The following is a 21,641-nucleotide window of genomic DNA, read 5'->3' on the forward strand; positions in this document are numbered from 1 at the left end:
GGAATGCCAAAACGCCTCGTCTTTTACACTGAAGACCAAAAGCACACAACTCAACCAGAGATTACAAGTGGCTCGATTTAAGGATACAGGGGGAATACAGTACGTGGGAGAGCATTTCTGGAATAAGTGGCCCGTCCCATGTGTGTGTGTGTGTGTGTGTGTGTGTGTGTGTGTGTGTGTGTGTGTGTGTGTGTGTGTGTGTGTGTGTGTGTGTCAAAGCCAGTAATGTGGGTGAGACTCACTGTCCAACTATGTAACAGCTGTTTGGTAATGCCAACCTCCCTCCCCAGCCACACCTCCCAATACAATGCAATGTGTGTGTGTGTGTGTGTGTGTGTGTGTGTGTGTGTGTGTGTGTGTGTGTGTGTGTGTGTGTGTCAGAGGGAGGGAGCGAGAGAGAGAGAGGGTGAGAGAGAGAAACAGGGAGAGGGAGAGGGAGAGAGAGAGAGAGAGAGAGAGAGAGGTGTGGACAAGATTAGTAATAATGTCAAATACTGCAGGGATTTATTCATCATAGCTGCAACTGACAAATTATCTGAGATTATTATAAACTGTCTGTCTGACTGTCTGTCCATTCTGGCACCACTAGTGTTGACTAAGCACTGGTTTGATTTTCATTGACGGTGACTAACAATGTCTGCCTATTTGGGCGCTCTGGTGGCATAGTGGATAGAGCGCGTACCATATTGGCTCCGGCCTTCGTTGCAGTGGTCGCGGGTTCAAATCTGACCCGTGGACCTTTACTGCAGGTCATCCTCTCTCTCTCTCTCTCTCTCTCTCTCTCTCTCTCTCTCTCTCTCTCTCTCTGTCTCCCCATTTCAACTCTGTACTGTCTAATAAAGCTTGAAAATGCAAAAAAAAAGAAAAAAAAAATGTAAATTTGTAAAAGCAGGTCAGAGCAGCACAAGGCATTTTTTCTGCTCCTCCAAATAGTTTCTATGTTGTGGAACGGAGCCCGGCCCGCTGGCACATCAAACACACAGGGAAAACCACACCCAACCCCACCTCATACCAGCACACACTCAGAGAGAGAGAGAGAGAGAGAGAGAGAGAGAGAGAGAGAGAGAGAGAGAGAGAGAGAAAGAGAGAGAGAGAGAAAGAGAGAGAGAGAGAGAGAGAGAGAGAGAGAGAGAGAGAACAGGAAAAGGGAAACAGTTAGACTGCGGTCGCTCACAGTAGATCTTTCCATGTCTGTAATGTTGAACCGTCAAATGGTTTTAAATGGAGTGTGCCTCAACTTTTCCACCACCACAGCAGCTATATATATACATCGAAGTCCATAGGTGACCCATAAAAATTATGTCATACTTTTAGACTCCGGTAACTTTCTAAAACATTTGCAGATCAAATCATACATTTATTAACCTAAAAAATAATTCCTGGTTTAATTTAAAATGTGTAATTAATAGCCTACATGCTGCAGCTCTATATTAAATGGGATGTACCTTGGTGAAGGCATGGATTTGCATAACAGTACTGTCTTCCTTTGACCACAAAAAATTGTATGTTTATATATCATTGGACCAGTTTAGGATAAAATGAATATCACTGGGTTTTCATATTACATATTTTGTAATATTGTCTCTGGAAAAATTGTAGATAGCATTTTCTAGACAAACTTATAGAATGGTGCCAAGTACTGTATAGGTAGGGCTGACACAATTTAGTTATTTAATTCATGAAATCGAAATTTAAAAAAATATTCCTATTCACACAACCCACTGCTTTTAACAGCTTTTGGACTATTGCTAGTACAAAACAACAAGTCATTTAAATATAGAGCCGCGGAAAAAATTAAGAGGCATTACTTCATGGAAATGCTCTTAATAACGACAATATTTTTATTGTGAATTTGGTAGAAATGTTGTCAGTCGTTTATAAAATAAAACCAAAATGTTCATTCTACTCAAACAGATGCCTATAAATAGTAAAACGAGAGACACTGAACATTTGGAGTGGCCTCTTAGTTGTTTCCACGGCTGCATATGACACTATTGACATTAGGGCTCCTGATAGTGGCTGTACAGTGGAAGACTCAGGGACTTTCTCCTGAGCTTGTAATGATCAAGGTCAGTGTGCTAGAGGTGAAAGAGATAAGGTTTGTAGAATGACAGCGACTCACTGTCTGTCTCTCAGGGGTCAAAGTTCACTGCTGATGCTATGGCTCTATATGAGGAAGCCTCGTTAATCGTTTATTAATCTATTTGTTTGTTTGTTTAGCAGGGACAATGCACAGCTCATTGGCCGAACCAGAGTTAGCTAATAGCTCATTTTCATCTGTAGTCCCTGGGCAGGAAACAAGAGGATAACATCTCTGTCTAAAGGGAACCCTAACACTGAAACGGTGTGTTTTCACTGAGTTTCACTGACTTTTTCACTTTCCTTTTAATCAAGCACAAACAATGAGCCATCAATCAGTCCGGATGGTTTGGTTTTACACATTTATTGTTTGTTCATTTTATCGTTTGTAAACTGTACTGTCTGTTAACTGACTACATGAGCTACTGGTTATCTGGATTTCCTCAAAGGGATGAATAAAGGAAGTTAGTGGGCTATTACTCATCTATCCGTCTGTCTGTCTGTCTGTCAGTGATACTATCTATCTATCTATCTATCTATCTATCTATCTATCTATCTATCTATCTATCTATCTATCTATCTAACTGGTATCTATCTATCTAGTATCTATCTATCTAGTATCTACCCATCCATCCACCCATCCACCTATCCATCTATCTATCCATCCATCCATCAATCCATCCCTCCCTCCCTCCATCCATCCATCCATCCATCCATCCCTCCACCCACCCACCCATCCCTCCATCAATCCATCCATCCATCCATCCATCCATCCCTCCATCCACCCATCACATCAATGCCATGTAAACGGTAGTCGTGGTCTGCCAGCTGCTTTGCTCTGCTTATAGTAAAGACAGTGAAAGCTGCTGAGCTCTGTGTTTTCTCAAGGTCTGTGTGTGTTAACAATGTGTTGATGGGACGCTTTGTGATGGGGGCGGATGGTGAGAGAGAGACAGAGTGTGAGTGTGTGTGCGTGCGTGTGTGTGTGTGTCTTTGGGCCTAGTTGGCACACTGCCACCCACTCACCCACCCACTTACTCAATCAGTCACCCACTCACTCACTCACTCACTCACTCACTCACTCACTCACTCACTCACTCACTTTTTCCTAATCCTGATTATTGTATCCTTGAGCCCCTTGCCACGTCTTCATGTTTGTGTGCTGTCTAATCTTTATGCAAAGGAGCTTAAGGAGGAGGATGCTACTCCCGTCACTGCATAAACAAATATACAGGTGCCAATAGAGTAACCTAACCTAACCTAACCTAACCTGTTTATACTTGACCTATATGTTACCTACCTATTACCTATATGTGCAGGATAGAAGAGTTATTTGCATATCATTAAAATGCAAATCTATGCAGCAAAGTTCAACTCTTACACTTCCCGTCAAAAGGTTTAGCACATCTATATTTTCCCAGTTAAATTGCAATTTCTTCAGTTTAATGTCTCAATGTGCTTTGATATTAAAATAATCTATCGTATCTATCTTCAAACAATAATATCAATATACTACTTCCAGCAGGTCAATATTGTCGATATACTGTATGCAATGCTCTAGAGCAGGGGTCCCCAAACTACGGCCTGCTTTTTATTGGCCCGCGGCCGATTTTAAAAATATAATGTAATATGGCCCTTTGAATTTTTTTTTTTTTTTTTTTTTTTTTTTTGCATTTCTTAGTTAACCCACTAGTGCAGGGGTGTCAAACACTGATTGATTGGCCCGTGGCACATTTTAAAAATATAATGTAATATGGCGCTTTTAATTTTTAAATAATTTAAATGCACTCATTATATTACAGAGAAATATGTCCCATAAAAGAAAATGAGCAACAAGCCCATCCCAGAGGACCCTGCATAATATTTTATTTTAAATTAATATTATTATGGAAAATCTATGCGTCCTTCTCCAATAGCTTCTAATTCATCTGACACAGTGTCTCCATTTTTTTTTCATACAAAATTCTTCATATTTAGCCTCTTAATTTCCCTCTCAAAGTGCACCAGATTCATGCATTTCGCTTTAAAAACTTTAAAAAATCTCCCGGGGGGGCATACCCCCGGAACCCCCTAGGAGGGTCGGGACCTCGGCTGGATACTATTTTCACTCTGCTGGACATTGGACGCAAAGGCAGAAAACACTGGGTGTATCATTGGCATATAAACAAGAGGGGAAATGTGTCTGTTTAATGTGCAAGGAAAGTGTTGCCGTGAAGAAGGATTGCAATTTACGAAAACACTATGAAACTAAACATCAGAGCAGCTACATGTCCTGATAAATGTGTTATTTTTGCAAAGTGGCCCGGCCCTTCGTAGATTTTTCTGTATGTGGCCCTCAGTGAAAAAAGTTTGGAGACCCCTGCTCTAGAGGATGTAGTAACTATTGTAACACAGTTCATTCCAACACTGCTTTTATACAGACACAATAATTGATTCTTTGAGGGTTGATACTATATGTGGTACTGGATAATATAAAATGTTCTATCATGCAAAGGAAAAACTGAAGTAGAAAAAATGTTAAACAGCAAGGTGAAGTCAGGTGAGTTTCAAAGAGAGTCCTTAAAGATAACCATCTCTTCAGATATGACTGGTTTGCTCACACACACACACACAAACACACACACACACACACACACACACACACACACACACACACACACACACACACACACAAAAACACCCAAACACACCCAAACACACACAGAGAGACACACACAAACACACACACAGAGAGAGACACACACACACCCAACAGTAATCATCATTCCTAACATTCTGCTGTGCTCATGCTCACAGCACAACGGGGTAATTTCGTCTGGATGTGCTCGTTGCAGGTCGCGACCAGAGAAACGAGTAGACAGTGAGATAATGACAGCTCAGCCTCTTCTTTCTCTTCACAATGCTTTTTCTAACTGTGGCAAAGAGAAAACCTGGCAACCCACTGACAGGCTGGCAAAACAACCACATATTGTTACCCTCATACCATAATTGCCTAAATATTATTTACTCTACATCTACTCTATTCTACATCTACTCTATTCTCCATCTACTTTCCGTTAGCCTCATAGCATAATTGCCTAAATCATAATTACTCTACTTTTACTCTACATCTACTCTACTCTACATCTACTTTTCGTTAACCTAATAGCATAATTGCCTAAGTCGTATTTTAAGGGTTATAGAGTAGGGTAAAGTAGATGTAGAATAGAGTAGATGTAGAGTAAAAGTAGAGTAGAGTAAATATGATTTCGGCCATTATGCTATGAGGCTAACGATATAGGAAGATACTGAAAGTGAAAACTAGAACAGGTTTGATGACTCTACTGTTTTGTCAGTGGCAGCCATGTGTACTCAGAGTGAGAGAGAGGCCATGTTTTCAATTATTCATTGAGGACTGATGCAAGTCCTATGAGAATCAAAATTATCAGAAAGAGTCTAGAAATTATTTGATCCTGGCTAGAATAGACGAAAGGTTTGTACTGTGCCCTCGACAAAAAGTGTGACCGTCTCAAGTTTGTAAGACCCCCAATAACATGGATGGATGGATGGATGGATGGATGGATGGATGGATGGATGGATGGATGGATGGATGGATGGATGGATGGATGGATGGATGGATGGATGGATGGATGGATGGATGGATGGATGGATGGATGGATGGATGGATGGATGGATGGATGGATGGATGGATGGATGGATGGATGGATGGATGGATGGATGGATGGATGGATGGATGGATGGATGGATGGATGGATGGATGGATGGATGGATGGATGGATGGATGGATAGATAGATAGATAGATAGATAGATAGATAGATAGATAGATAGATAGATAGATAGATAGATAGATAGATAGATAGATAGATAGATAGATAGATAGATAGATAGATAGATAGATAGATAGATAGATAGATAAATTACCAATGTTCTGTAAGTTTAAATCAAAGTATCAGAGGTAAAGTTTCCAGACATGTAGTAAAAATACTGTGAAACATCTCAGGCTGGCTACTTAGCTGGCAGCTTAGGGAGAATTCAACTGCCAAAAACTGTTATTTTCCCATATTTGTTGCCCAAAAATAGCTTTATTTCCACCATTAAAATGACTGCAGTCTGTGGAATTTTTTTTTCATGGAGTCGTAGAATGTCATGGTTTTCCAAATGCTGTAATGTCTGGTTGTGTGTATAATGTGCAGTTTAAGTCTCCAATGTGGTCAAATCTGTCACATGTAAGCGTATTAGGTTGACCACTTAAACCAAGCAAGGAAATTACAGGCTTATGGTCTGATCATTACTTTGACTTGACTGTGGAACTAATTCAAAAAGAGTTTGTGGAATTGGACGTTCTCCTATCTGGGGTGACTGTGGCTCAGGTGGTAGAGCGGGTCGGCCAATGGTCGGAGGGTTTGGTGGTTTGATTCCCGCCCTGCCACTCGAGTCATGGTTGTTGTGTCCTTGGGCAAGACACTTCACCCACCTTGCCTGTGAATGTCGATAGTTAGCCTGCTATCTGTGTGTGAATGTGTGTGTGAATGGTAACGTGTGAATGGGAACAGGTCTCCCTTGAAAAAGAGTCTCCGGACTCAATGGGATTTACCTGTTGAAATAAAGAAAATCTGCAAGGTTTTTGTCTTAGAATAAGTAAGTAGGATGGTGCCATGTAATAAAACTATGCCTACAGATCTGGGAAAGAAATTTAGGGGGCTGTCACACCAACCTTAGTGGACTGGACAGTGGTCCTGGACACCAGAACAATGGTCCAATAGAGAATTTTTTTTTTTTGGATGGTTTGGACTTTCGGACCAATTACATGAAGTCCTGGCCAGCTATCACCAGTCACCGGTCTCTTTATCTTATTTTCTACAACAGTATTAAAGCGGGAGGCGTGCGTTGTCTGGGCGGCCGCCATAACTATAAAGCACTAAGGAAACCCTGTTAATTTTTCTCCATTTCATTCATTCAAACTGATTGAGGCAACCCACCAACTGAAAAAAAAGCCGACATCAGATCTACACCGATCTACATTGAATCGGTGTCCAGTGAAGGGATACCCAGCCCAAGTAGGTACAGTATGTCATGGAATTTTTTTTTTCTTTTTTTTTTTAAGATATTTTCTTGCATTTTCAAGCTTTATTTGACAGTATAGAGTTGAAATGGAGAGAGAGAGGGGGATGACCTGCAGTAAAGGTCCACGGGTCGGACTTGAACCCATGACCACTGCAACGAAGGCCGGAGTCAATATGGTACGCGCTCTATCCACTATGCCCATGGGAAGTTCTTTAGTGTTAAACCAAACCTAACCAAATCAAATGTAATCAATAGATCAAGAAATCGGACATTAAGGTGTGAAAAGGCCCAAAGAGACCACTCTTAGTACTAATCAGTGTCTCTGGTTTGACTATTTAGTATGTCCTGTGTATTCAGAGTGAATTAGTGTCAATCAAGGGGCGGGGAATTGAGTTATCTCCATCAGTCAATGTTAACTGACATCCTACACTTGATGCTGGCTGGACTAAACACCCAAGGGAGGAGTACAGAGTCAAAATATAAAGCAATAACAAGAAGTTGGTACGGTAAAGGCTGTTACATACTCCGCGAGAAGAAAGAACAAAGTTCTCGGTGACAGAGCTGCGAGAAGTTCTTTCTGGTCTGTCATTACATACTTCACGAGAACTCAACTGCCGAACTCCTCACCGCGGCGCATTGTTACCATGGTAATTGACTCAGTAGCGCCAGCTGATTTCACTTCGCTTTCCTCATTGACTTCAGACTGACCAATCACACAATAGTTCTCGGACAAGCTGCGAGAAGAAAGTTCGGCCCGGGTGATGTGTCGAGAACAAGCTACGAGAACAGCTAAACAAGAGCTGAGAGAAGAAAATGACGTCATTTTCTTCTCGCAGCTCTGTCACCGAGAACTTTGTTCTTTCTTCTCGCGGAGTATGTAACAGCCTTAAGTTTGCTGAGGACCCCGTCGAAAACAAGATGCTGCATCTCAAGGGGCTTATCTATCTATCTATCTATCTATCTATCTATCTATCCATCCATCCATCTATATATCATTTTGAAATGAAATGACAGAAGTTAATGAAAAACCCGGAGTGTAATAATTCTGGAGGTGACTTACCCAGGGTGGCAGCTCATTTGTGGGCATAGTCGTCCGCGTGACTTTCTCCTCATGGTCCAGAAACTTTAAAGCTTGGTTAATCCTGAAATCCTTATCTCCGTGGTTCCTTCTCCAATAGAACAACATGGCTAGTCCGATCAGAACCCAACTGAAGCTGAACTCAAAGTATCCCAGCACGTAGATGGGGAAGATGATCGCGAAAGTCTTGCCGAATTTAATCCACATTTGAGAGATGTCTGCGAGGGAAGATGGAGGGGCTTCGTCCATTTCTTCTGGCGATATAGGTGGGCCCAGTTTGGAGCTGTCGTTTGGGACGTTGGAAGGTGCCGCCATTGGCCCGTTTGTCCGCACACCGGGACCTGCCGAACCCGCCATACTGATACTCGTTTAACCTACTGGGAAAAAAGACAGTTTTGGTAAAATGGTAGATGGACTTGACTTTTTAGCCGATTTTCTCAGCCCCAAAGCGCCTTACAATTCTTACCACATTCACACACACACACACACACACACACACACACACACACACACACACACACACACACACACACACACACACACACACACACACACACACACACACACACACACACACACACACACACACACACACACACACACACACCGATGGCAGTTTTGACTCATAGAGGATGTTTTAATAGTAGACGCTTTCAAATACATTTTAATTTAAAGTTTATTTATATAGCAACCACAGTTGACCAAAGTACTTAAAGAGCTCAAAAAGATGAATTTACCTACTGGGGAAAAAAGACAGTTTTGACAGATGTTAGAGGAATGTTTTAAGAACACACACGCTTTAATATTCTAATTTTGCATAAGTTCAAATTATTATTATTTATATTATAGCACATCATTTAAAAACATACATAGTTGACCAAATTGCTTAACGAAATGGAAAATAAATTGCATAAAATATATATACAAAACCACAAAAGAAAGCTAACGAATAAAGGTGGGTCTATGGACTTGACTTGGACTTGACTTATATAGCGCCTTCTAGCCGATTTTCTCAGCCCCAAAGCGCTTTACATTTCTTACCACATTCACCCATTCATACACACACTCATAAACCGATGGCAGTAGCTGCCATGCAAGGCGCTCTCTAAGCAATGACTGGAAAGTTTAAGCGGTCCGAGCAGTAAGAGTTATAACAGGAAAATATCAGTAGACACTGATGATGAATAACATTGAAATATATATATTATTTATTTGAGAAAGGGGAATACTTAGACTTGATTTTTAAATTAACAAAGTTGTTACCATTGTTGACTGCTTATTTGACTTAGTCGATCTAATGTTGCTGTTGTTCCTTTGAAATCAAATGCCTTTGTTGCATAAATTGAATTTTTTACTATGTGTATCTAGGACTGGCCCGAATGCCATTTTTCAGGCTTCGAATATTCGTTGGTTTTTCCGAGCGAATATTCGAATATTTGTTCCAGAAAAACACACCATCAAAAACAACATAAAAAATATATATATATATATTAAAACATTTTTTTTTTATTTTATTTTTTTTAAAGCGTTAATAATCCCTATATACTCCCTGGAACCGATTTTGACAGTATCTGCATATTTTGTTGAAGATTTACGCGCTCGGAGGTGAAATAATGGATGCGCTATGACACTTAGTGATGTAATATCCTCCTAAATGAGCAATACTACTACTACTACTACTACAATATTACTAACTTTTATATCCAAATATAAAATTATTTTATGACATTATATTGCAGTAATAGCTTCTTGCAAAACATTTTTTTGAAAAAAATAAAATAAAATAATTTAAAAAAAAAAAAATAAATAAAAAAAACGAAGCTCCGAACACTAATTTAAGCTCCGAATACTAATTTTCCGAACGAGTATTCGAATATTCGAATAATTCGGGCCAGCCCTATGTGTATCCCAGATGGAAAACTGTTTGTATGGACCAAAATCAATCACTACCACTACTAGACTATATAGCACATTTTAAAAATGACCGTAGTTCACCAAAGTACTTAACAAACTCAAAAAGAGAATTTATTGAACTGAACAGTAACCGAACATATCATGTCAAATAAAATCTTCTGTGAAATCAAATGCCTTTGTTATATAAATTGATTTTTTTACTACTGTGTATTCCTAATGGACAACAGTTTGTATTGACCGAAATATATCACTACCACTACTAGACTACTTAAAGGCCTACTTCACCGGTTTGAATATGAAGGTGTATTTGAATTCTGAGATCCTATGTAGTATAAATGTGCGAAAAAAATTGAAATCGGTTCATCCTAGCCTGAGAAAAGGCAGAAAGAGTGTTTTTTTTAACCCTATATCTCTCTTTCTCGTGACATCACAGAAAGAGAAATATAGGGTTAAAAAAAAACTTACTTTGTAAATATTACTGTGATGTCTTTTACTGTGACATCACAGTAATATTTACAAAGTACGTTTTTTATACTACATAGGATCTCAGAATTCAATACACCTTCATATTCAAACCGGTGAAGTAGGCCTTTAACACATAGCAGTTCACAGAGGCAACTGTTTCATCACTCATCAAATAAAGAGAGATTTCTATCTTCAGGTCAAAGATCAAACAAGTACACCACAGACATACTGTAGTTAAAGCTACCCCTAGGGATAAATTAAAATACCAACATTAGGCATGACGAATAATCCACAAGCTTCCTATTGAGCTAAGTAAATGGACCATTGAGATTCTGAAAAAGGCCCATTACTAATCTGTTTGATGATTAGCTCTACACATGAATTTAAGTGAAAGCATAGTGTGTGAAAATGCATAGAAATATTGCTGTAACTGTAAACAAAGGCCAATAAACTTTCCATGTTGGGAATATTTTCGAGATTTTTTTTTCTTTTTTTCTTTTTTTAAGTATGCCAGACATAATTGTGTAGTAATAAGCCAACTCCCTTTTAAAAGGTAAGCTGATATAAGTAAAAAGTGAACATGCATTAATAAAAGTAAACATACAACAATTAGTATTAGTATTTGATCAGTATATCTGTATACTCGTTTAGACAACCTAATGTTTCCACGACCTACACTGCATGTCAACACAGGCTATAAACTGGACTGTCATACCAATGTCCACCCACGGATCTCCATGGCTATAATGCCAATTTCTTGTGAGCGGAATTATTCTGAAAACTGGCAACATTAGGAAATTGAGAGATCGAAACTAACTACATACAATGAAGAGTTCAGAAGTACTCTTAAATTCGGCGTACATGCAATAAACCTACACAACTTACTTCAGTCGTGTTTCAACTTTTAAAAGTGTCTTAACCCTCGCCCTTGTAAACGCCAAGCACCAAAACACAGCGCAGTGGACGCCAACGCCAAGTATGATCTTGATACAAAAGTTGCGATTTTACTAAAATATGTTATATCTGGTTTAATTCTAACTATGCCGAATTGAAGTTCACATTCCACTTAATCTTAAATACACTCAAGTTATTGGCAACGATGTGTGTAAGTATAGCTTTACCCACAGACAATCTTAAATTCTATTTTTTGTAAGGGAGTACGTCCTGACGTGCTCTCCTCAAAGTGACACGTATCGGCGCTAGTCCTACTGCGTAAAAGCTAGAAAGCTAGAAAAACACAACAACTTCTACATCCGCGTATTTAACAAACCAAATATGACTCACTCACCAGTTTCTAACAGCGACATTCACTCTTCCTTGGATAAACTAAAAAAACTAAAACAATTCACTACGTCCTCTGCATAGCGAGCAGGTAAACTCCAGTAACCGTGTGTGTGTATGTGTGTGTGTCTCCCCTTCAACACATCCTTCCGTGAGCGCGAGCCATGGCCGTACTATGGGGCGAGCAGTCAGACAGACAAGCGCCGCAGGAAACTGTCATAGCTGGGGAAGGAGGTCATACACGGAGACGGAGGGAGCTTCAAAACACCGACACTGAAGCGGAGAATGGCGACACCTGCCGGCCAAAAGTCAAAGTCAAAATTATTTCTATAGCACATTTAAAAACAACATCGGTTGACCAAAGTGCTGTACAAGATACAAATATTAATGTGTATTCATTTTATTTTCCTCAAAGGAGTCAAATTTGGATACATATCGCATACTTTCTACTATAGGCCTATAGATGTAGAAAAAAGATTTAGGATGTCCCGATTCTTGTGGCCAGATTTAGGATGGTTAGAAGTACCTATTTGGGCGATTCTGACCCACAATCCGGTGCGCACGTGAAGCCTCCATATGAAAACAAACGGGGATGTGCAGGATATAAAAGCAAGAGGCAAGATCAAGGCGCAATGTTATGATGAAATAAAAGAGTAAAAGTACGGTATGTCCCAATAGTATGCATTGCCTACTGCATCCTAACTAGATTATTTTTATCATCGGATGTAGTATGTAGAATATAAAAAAGAAAGAGTATGAGATTCGGAACGCAGGGTATATGTCAGGTGATCAGTCAACTTTGTGTGCAACTTATAATCCTTTACAAATACCACAAGGGTCTGAACAAGCCTTTGACCTTTGACCATTTCATCCTATTTGTTGCCGAAACTTAATCTACAGTTGACCCTGTTGTGAGAAAGCTAGGTGTTTTAAGAAAGATTATATAGAACAGGGTAGGCTATGTAAATTTCAAACATAATGGAATAAGATTGATTAATTCATTTAAAGTTAATTCCCAGACACAATTTATGATTCTCTGTGCTTAGAAAAATTAGAAACTCATCGCAAAGTCAGGACAGTGCATTCAGTAGACTCTACAGTGAAGAGTATGACACAAGTTAGTTGGAGTGAACATCCCCACAGAAACAACATTGTGACTATTTCTTCTGTCTTTGTGATGCATCCAAGAGGACATAATGCCCTCCAGAACAGACACATAACAGACATTCATATCAAAATAATCACATAACGTGTCAGCATATTTAAAAGCTGTTACAATAGGAAACAGAAGTCTGTCTAGTTAGTATAAGTCCAACGTTTTGCTGACCCATGTCCCACTGCTTTTTCCATTTGCTCCCAACACTCGTAATAACTCCTACTGCCACTGGAGGGTGCTGTCACTCAAACCTAAACAACCCATACTGATGTTCTTAAAGGGGTAGAAATGAGGGGTAAGAAAGAGGCATATAACTCATATATATAAATAACCATAACTAAATATTTACTAAACATATTATGGATACTGGTTCATGCCCAAATACAGAGGGAATGGTTAAATATATGGTGGCCCAGTTGGCAATGGTTCGGTTGATGTTTTGATCTTGTGCAGTGTCTTTAATTCATAAAAAAAATAATAATAATTAAAAACTAAAGGCATTTTGCTATCAAATTGCTCAAAGTTACGGAAGCCAAGAGCGGCCATAGCCTGCTAGTAAAACGTTTTTGATTCCGTTATAATACAAGATACATTTCCCATTAAAAGAAGCTTGTTTCCGGGGCGCTCAGGTGGTTTAGTGGATAGAGCGTGTACCATATCGGCTCAGGCCTTCGTTGCAGTGGTTGCGGGTTAAAATCCGACCCGTGGACCTTTACTGCAGGTCATCCCCCCTCTCTCTCTCTCTGTCTCTCTCTCTCTCTCTCTCTGTCTCCCCATTTCAACTCTGTACTATCTAATAAAGCTTGAAAATGCCAAAAAATAATCTTAAAAAAGAAGCTTGTTTCCACTCATTACGTATAATACCAGGTGCCATTATCTCAAGATTATGAGATATGAACATTGGAGGAAATTAACTTTCGCTGTAATGGGGTTTTTAACACATTTAGAAACAAAATTTCTTGTTTTAATTAACTTGTGATTTTGAGATAATGGATTCCAAAACAATTAATAACGAGCGTGGCTATTCTAGGCTTCCGTACAAAGTTTCTTCACTTACATGTACAGTATGTGTTATTATATATTGGGTTATATATACAGGGTTTCAGTTCTTTTATAATGTTTTTTTCATTCAATTTGAGTTTGCAGTTATGATAATATTTCGGACTATTGGGTGATTGGATAAAAAGTTCAACACACTCCTGCAAAAAGGTTTTAAAAAGCACATTTAGACCCTACATCTCAACATATTAAACATTCAATAAATATGCTGATATATTTGGTTGTATCCATTCCCTCATATCACTCTTATGTGCTAAAGGTAGCAGGTTTCATAATTGGAGCATTTGCATTGACCTTGATCATCTATCAAACATATCCTAGTCTTACGTTTGGTGCCAGGTGCCTCAAAATAATTAAGTTTTGATTTATGATGTTAGCATTATTCAATACTTAGAATTACATGTAGAGAACATATGTTTTATAAACCAGCTGCAAGCTCTGTGAATGTAAACAAATTCCCCTCCCATGATAAAATGTTAAAAAGATTCAGTTATAAGTTAGTAAAACGGTGATGCCATAAACTCAACACATAAGCCATGCAGCCAAAAATGGCCAAAAATAATCTTAAAAAATATATGAAATCATGACAGTACGACATGAGAACGATTTCTCATTTATCTTGTCTGAATCAGGGTGGGTACACTCTGTATGAAAGTATGTTCACACCAGCGCACTGTTTATATTCAGTTCTATACACAAGTCATCAAGTGCTTGAGATATTTGGAGGGAGCACGGCTGCCTTAAGTTTCTGTGTCTGCACATTACGATGTAGTGTTGACACTTTGGCCCGCAGCGGGGCGGCTAAAACACTCTGGCTTTGTATTAATATGAAACTACTTTATCCCCGAGTTTACTGTACCAGACAGAAAGTATGTAGACACAGGGCGCTCCAGTGGTGTAGTGGATAGAGCGCGTACCATATTGTACGTGTGAGTGAGAGCGTGTGCACTATAAAAATCTAAAAGTTAGAGATATGGAAAACTTAAGGGCAAATGTCTTGACTAGATGTTTTAGTTTTGAGGCTAAAACGAAAACCTTTAAGTTTTAAGGAAAACTGCTTACATTTGAGCCCAGTTTAGAGCCCCTCCTCCCCCCTTCATGAGGCTCAGTCCTCTTCACAGCAGACCCAGTTATAATCCGACCCGTGGTCAGTTCTCTGCATGTCATTCCCCTCTCTGAGTCTGCCCCATTTCATCTCTGTCTCTCCACACTATAAATAAATAATCAAAATGCCAAAAAAAAAATCTTAAAAAAAAAGAAAAAGAAATGAGAAACATACTGTGTCGCTGTTGACCGGAAGTTTTAACCCTGAATGGACAACACCATCTTTGATATAGGAGGAACTGTTGAAATTAAAAAGTTTGGAGAAATTTAAATATCAAGGCAACTGTCTGCATATTTTAAGACTTTATTGTTAAAGAAAACTGCCTACATTTGAACCAGCTCATTATCTATTGTTGAGATTACTTATTATTCATAACGTAACTTTAAGTTTTGAGTTCTATATACTAAGAATTCCAAAAAGAAAAAGTAGTGCCAAATTTTTTGTTCAGAAAGTCTTTCAGACAGTTTTAACACTGTTTAATGTTTTGATCAAGTCATCTCCAGGAAGATAATTAGTTGGCTCACCACTACACCACGAGCAACCCCCCATGTTTCTCATTTCTACAAAAACAGAGAAGAATTTGAAAAATCACTCTAAAAGTTCATGTCATGGAGATATCCCATTCACTGATTGTTAATGAGTGTAACCAAGTGTTTTTTAGTCACGTAAACAAACCCTGTTGTGTGTGTGTGTGTGTGTGTGTGTGTGTGTGTGTGTGTGTGTGTGTGTGTGTGTGTGTGTGTGTGTATGTGTGTGTGTGTGTTTGTGGGAAAAATCTTACACTGGGCCTCTGTTTAGGTCTGATTGTCCGTACAGAAACCAATGTGATGGCGGTTATAAAAAGCATGTTGCATTGCATTGTTTAGCGGTAACTAGAGAAGTGAACTCATTGGCATCATGGGCCCAATCAAGCACCGATGTAAACAAAATGCACCAAGCTGTTTTGTTCGGCATAAAATATGGCTGAAAGGATCAAAGCGGGTGGTCGAAACTGTTATGTACATGTACATGTTATGTACATGTAAATGACTCCTGGAACAACTTACAGCTAAAAATTAAACTAAATACATTCATATCCTTTGGCCAATTTAAACAGACTATCTTGGATCTGCCAAACTCTACTTGTAACTGTTTTAATTAGACTATATTGTACTGTATGCCTTTTAATTGCTGCCACTCTTCCCCACTCTGTAAATGTTTCAATCGTTTTGTTTTTTTCTTCTCTTCACTTGTTGTGTATTTGATGTTTTTGCATTGAATATTTTGTTTGTATTGTTGTTTTGAATTTGTTTTGACTCGACGTCATTGAAAATGAGGGTCACCCCTCAATTGGTCTCTCGAGGATAAATAAATGTTAAATGAAAAAAAATGAAATGAAAATGTATCTAGGAAAGCATGTAGGCCTATGCTTCAACCATATTTGATCTGAATGTTTTAATTGTTCTTGTCTCTTTGTCAGCTTGTTGTGTATTTCGCATTGTGTTTTTTGTGTGTGTATTGTATTTTTACTCGACATCATCATTGTAAATGAGGGTCCCCCTTCAACTGATCTTTCGAGAATAAATGAATAAAAAATTAAAAAATGTAATTAAAATATTATGCCACTTCTATCTCATTTGATACTTGAGTTGCTCAGACCTCTACATCACAAACATTGTTTAAAGATATAGTGTGTAACTTTTTTCATATGAATTTATTTCTCAGAACGGGATTAACACTAACTGAAAAATACTTCACCATAACATATTCCATTTCTACCCATGTCTGTTCACACAATGTCACTTTAAATGCACCAGAGACTTTTTTTTAGCAGTTCTTCTGACTGACTCCGGTGTGTGTTTGCTCATGAGGTCTCCTTGTTCTGACATTGATTTTATTTTATTTTATATATACACTGTATAAATATTTATACCTTATTTGCCTTTTGCTTTTGTTGAAATTGAACTGCCCTGTAGAGAAAGGCTGTTTCATTCTGCACCTCACAGGTTTGCTGTGTAGTAAGAATGACAATCGAGCTCCATGAAAATTGAAGGTTGTTTCAGAAAATGATTTTTTTTTAGTCCTGAAGATCTGAAAGTAAAGTCCATAGAAAGCAATATCTGAGGGCGCTCCGGTGGCGTGGTGGATAGAGCACGTATCATATCATCTCCGGCTTTTGTTGCAGTGATTGCGGGTTCAAATATGACCCGTGGACCTTTACTACAGGTCATCTCTCTCTCTCTCTCTCTCTCTCTCTCTCTCTCTCTCTCTCTCTCTCTCTCACTCCCCATTTCATCTCTGTACTATCTAATAAAGCTTGAAAATGCCAAAAAAAATTATCTTTAAAAAAAATGAAAGAAAGCTAAATCTGAAGTACAACAGAGGAAGCTGGTGACCTTTTAAATTCACCTTGTTAATTATGTACGAAGGCGCTAAATTATTCAGAGCCCTCGTAAAAAAAATAGTAATAAAAGTTAAAGTTTAAAATCAATTTTTACAGGAAGTCAATGCAATAAGGCAGGAGGAGTATTAAGGCCAATTTTTTATTTTTTTTTATCATTTGAATTTTTTTTCAAAATGTCTGGAAAGTTCCGGACTGCAATAAAGCTGGAAAGATACTGACAAGATTAGAACTTCCAGGATCAATAGCTCATCAGCGAAACGTTATTAAAACACAAACGCTGCCTCTTTGCTATGGTCATAAGGCAGACAACAATGGGCCACACAGCCTAATATTTACTGAAAGCAGACGTCCTCTAAGCGCCACTAATACCTGCACTGCCCTGTACCAGAGTGAAGGTACTGTATATCAACCGTGCAGCTTTTAGTCATATACATTTTCCTTGCTTCTGGTTCTGTTGGACAGTTGTGAAGGCAGCAAAAGTACTCTGGTTTAGACCAAAACAACCAGTCCCAGAGCACTATTTTATTTTTTAACCTTTTATTTGTACAGGTAAATCCCATTGAGACCGGAGACTCTTTTTCAAGGGAGACCTGTTCCCATTTACACGTTACCATTCATACACCGATAGCAGGCTAACTATCGACATTCACACGAGGCAAGGTGGGTGAAGTTTCTTGCCCAAGGACACAACAACCATGACACAAGTGGCAGGGCGGGGACCAAACCGCCAACCCTTCCATCATTGGCCGACCCGCTCTACCAACTGAGCCACAGTCGTGTGGTTTCTGGGGCTGTGTCCAAGAGAACCCTAGTGCGGTTCTATTGACGGAGAACATTATACAACTCAACTGCAGGAAGTGGAGTGAAAGGTGTTGGAGTATAATGCGTAGGGATTGGTTGAGATGTAGACAGGTGGAACATGAGTGAGTGAAGACTGACTTGGACATCTGAAGAAGTCCAAACTTTGCTTGACATCTCAGGGTCTCTCAGGGTTTTCCTGCATAGCGGCTTTGACCTTCCCAAATTTCAGTGGAGCATGCATAGAGCACTTAGGCCACTTACGGTCTGATTAAGTGTATACATGCAGGAGTAGCTACACTCCAAACTCCATTGTCTGTGTGCGTTAGCTCGGGTTTCAGAAATTCTATTTGGTATGATTTCGGTTGGACTGCCATAATAAATAGATTTTCTCTTACGCCATGTCAACATACTGACAGAGATTGGGGCGATCCCTCTAGGATGTTAAACAACTGCAAGCTTCAAGGTGTAAAAATATGTAGGGGAGAACGGGGTAATGTGTGACACGTTTTACATTTGCTTCCCTCTAAGCGAGCTAAAATGATTTATCAGTCAAATTTACACATTTCCCATTAATTCAGGATGTTTCCTAGAAAAGGGCATTAGCAGAATTTATTAATGACAGGGCAGTGAAAATATGACTGTTTTAAAAAAAGTTGTCTTGTGTCTCAGTTTACCCCAGCTGTGGGGTAAACTGAGACAGACCAGAGAAATTAAGGAAGTAAACTGATCCACTTACTTTTTCCACTCTGAAACTACCATAACAACAAATGTTGTAACAGTTACAATCCTGACAGCTAGGTTGAATATATATTCCAAAATATTCCAAAACTAATGTTGGACGAGTAACAGAATCATGGGGTTTGGTCAATTAAGAAAAACATTTTCTAAACACTTGAAAGTAACTGATCAAATACACCACATAATTCATATTCAATAATTAACATTCAAATGACAGATAGAACCAGTTAGATTAAAGCTCCCATATTATACACTTTTCGGTTCTATTATACACCATATTATATGGTCTTAGTGGTCACTAATACGTTTTTCTTTAATTGTTTGCTGAAAAAAACTTTCAGATAATTTATTGTACTATGCTGAAGTTCAGCTAATCTCACAATGGCCTATTTTTTAAAAAGAGCTGCAGCTCCCCTCGTAAATATACAATCTTTGCGCTGCCCCCGCCCCCTGTCCGGAAGCGAAGCCAGATACGCCTCGCCCTCTGTCTGTCAGGGCCGTGGACCAATAAGAAATAGGGGTGTGGGCTGCACAGTGGAAGCTTCTGGCTTTCCAGTTTGTGAGGTCAGAAAAGGGGAAAATTCTGACTGGAGTATATTGGGTGGGGGAGGGGTGGTGGTTTCAGAAAGGGGGATTCTGAGAAAAGGAGAGTGTTATTTTTTAAAATATTTTGGCAGTCTCTAGGCACACCGTGGACCCATGGATATGTTAGAACACATTTAAAAAGTGCATTTAGCATAATATGTGACCTTTAAAACACAGTCTGGGGGTCAGAACACAGGACCCTTAGAGCCAGCTGGTGTCTGGGGGTCAGAGCAAAGAACAATCAGAACTAGCTAGAACAGCCTGGGACTCAGAACACAGGACTAGACCCAGCTGTCATTTTCCATCTTTTGAGTCTTTGATAAATATTTTTCTGCATTTGTAAATCCATTCAGCCCTAGTGTGCTTCGAGGCTGGGGTGTGATGGTAGCTTGAGGATGAGCTAACACTGCAGCTTGCTTCTACTCTGTTAATTGCATTAGCGAGTGGAGGCTCAGGTGTGTGTGGTTACCAACGGGGGCGTCTTGATTTGCAAATCAACTGCAGAGTTTCTGGTGAGCTTTCCCGTGGGAGTATAATATGTTAATGAAAACCGACCAATTTCGTCATCAGTCTGTGTATTTTGTAACAGACCATCAAATCCCCCCTTTTTCGAAATAAGCATCCCAGAAGAAACTGACATATTTGTCTTTTTGAAGCTTGTGTGTGCTGGTAGGGACCCCAATAACCTAAAAAGTGTGCCCAAACACCGGAAAAGTCAGTTTTTCATAATATGTCCGCTTTAATACAATGCATGTACAAACATGACACATATAATATACTATTTAATCATCATTGGCTATGTTGAAAAAAAAGTGTTTGAAGTGCTTCTTACGATTAGAAATCTTTATAAAACTTGTTTAAAATTAAAGATGTTATTGTTGAACTATAGGCTCCCATTCACTCACTCCCATGTTAAACTAGACACTGTTAGCAACACAAGACATTTTCTGTTTCCCCAATAAAGCTTTATTTTTGAGATATCACAAAAAATATACAATGTACAGGATATTGAAAAGATCAAATCATCAGCTCTGAAAGAAAATCTAAAGCATAACCTCACCTACTTCTCCAGATAGGACTGGGAGTAAAGCTGGTTCAGGTTCAATTTGGGGGGGGGGGCAGAACAGCTGAGCCTGAAGATGGATCTGATCCTGACATCAGGGGGCAGGGACAACTTATTTAGTATGAATAGCTTTCTAAAAGTTTACCTGCATTGATTTAATGTCAGCTAGAGGAGCAAAATACAAACACTCTGAATTGTAGCTAGCTTGGTGAATTAGCCTATACTTGGCAGTCATTAGTGGGAAAATAATACAACACCATGCACTCAGACTACACTCACCTTTTGGGCTGGAAAAGTGTGTGACATACTGTCGCCCTTTAATTCCTCTATCTTTCTTTTCTTTCCTCTCTTTTCGCTTTTGATATCCTCACTTTTGTTGTTGAGACATGATTCAATCATCCCTCGTTAATCACTCTCGAGTTAATCACTCTCGAGTTAATCATTCTCGAGTTAATCCCGTGCCACTACATGCGGAGCTGTTTGAAAAGCGGACCAAACCATTACTTCTAAATACAGGGGGGTGTACAGAGTTTTGAAATTGTTACTTTTTGTCAGAAAACTTTTAAATTAACCATTAATTTTATTTATTTTACGTTAGATACAATGTTTTATTAATGGAGATTATTGATTAACGATGACAGGTTTATTTATTTTTAAATCCTTAAGTTCTAATATTTTTGGGCCCCTGCCAGTCACAGGCCCTTAGAATCGTCCTAACTTTTCACCCCATTACCTGCGCCCCTGCTGACTGCACACACTGAACCAGAGAATTACTATAACAAAGGCTTAAAGGGAAAGTAACTTTGAACAGAGAGATTTCTTGTTGGATCTGACTTTCTGTCTGCCTGCCTAACTACCTGACTGTGTGC

At 39.1% G+C, this 21,641-nt stretch overlaps 1 protein-coding gene across 3 annotated transcripts in view; it reads right to left on the bottom strand.

The window, feature by feature from the left end:
* Positions 1-12,031, bottom strand: part of esyt2a (extended synaptotagmin-like protein 2a) — a 64,759-nt gene extending 52,728 nt beyond the window's left edge. For 2 of the 3 annotated variants that reach the window (XM_080033558.1, XM_080033556.1), the window contains exons 1-2: positions 11,890-12,031; positions 8,205-8,599 (exon numbers count right to left, since the gene is read on the bottom strand). In XM_080033558.1, coding sequence (XP_079889684.1) covers positions 8,205-8,579 — 375 coding nt within the window. In that variant the 5' untranslated portion in view covers positions 8,580-8,599; positions 11,890-12,031. The remainder of the gene's footprint in view (positions 1-8,204; positions 8,600-11,889) is intronic. The other variant, XM_080033557.1, reaches the window with a different exon arrangement.
* Between the last annotated feature and the right edge of the window lie 9,610 nt (positions 12,032-21,641).

The sequence above is a fragment of the Ammodytes marinus genome (genome assembly GCF_949987685.1).
Source record: "Ammodytes marinus genome assembly, chromosome: 9".
Taxonomy (NCBI): domain Eukaryota; kingdom Metazoa; phylum Chordata; class Actinopteri; order Uranoscopiformes; family Ammodytidae; genus Ammodytes; species Ammodytes marinus.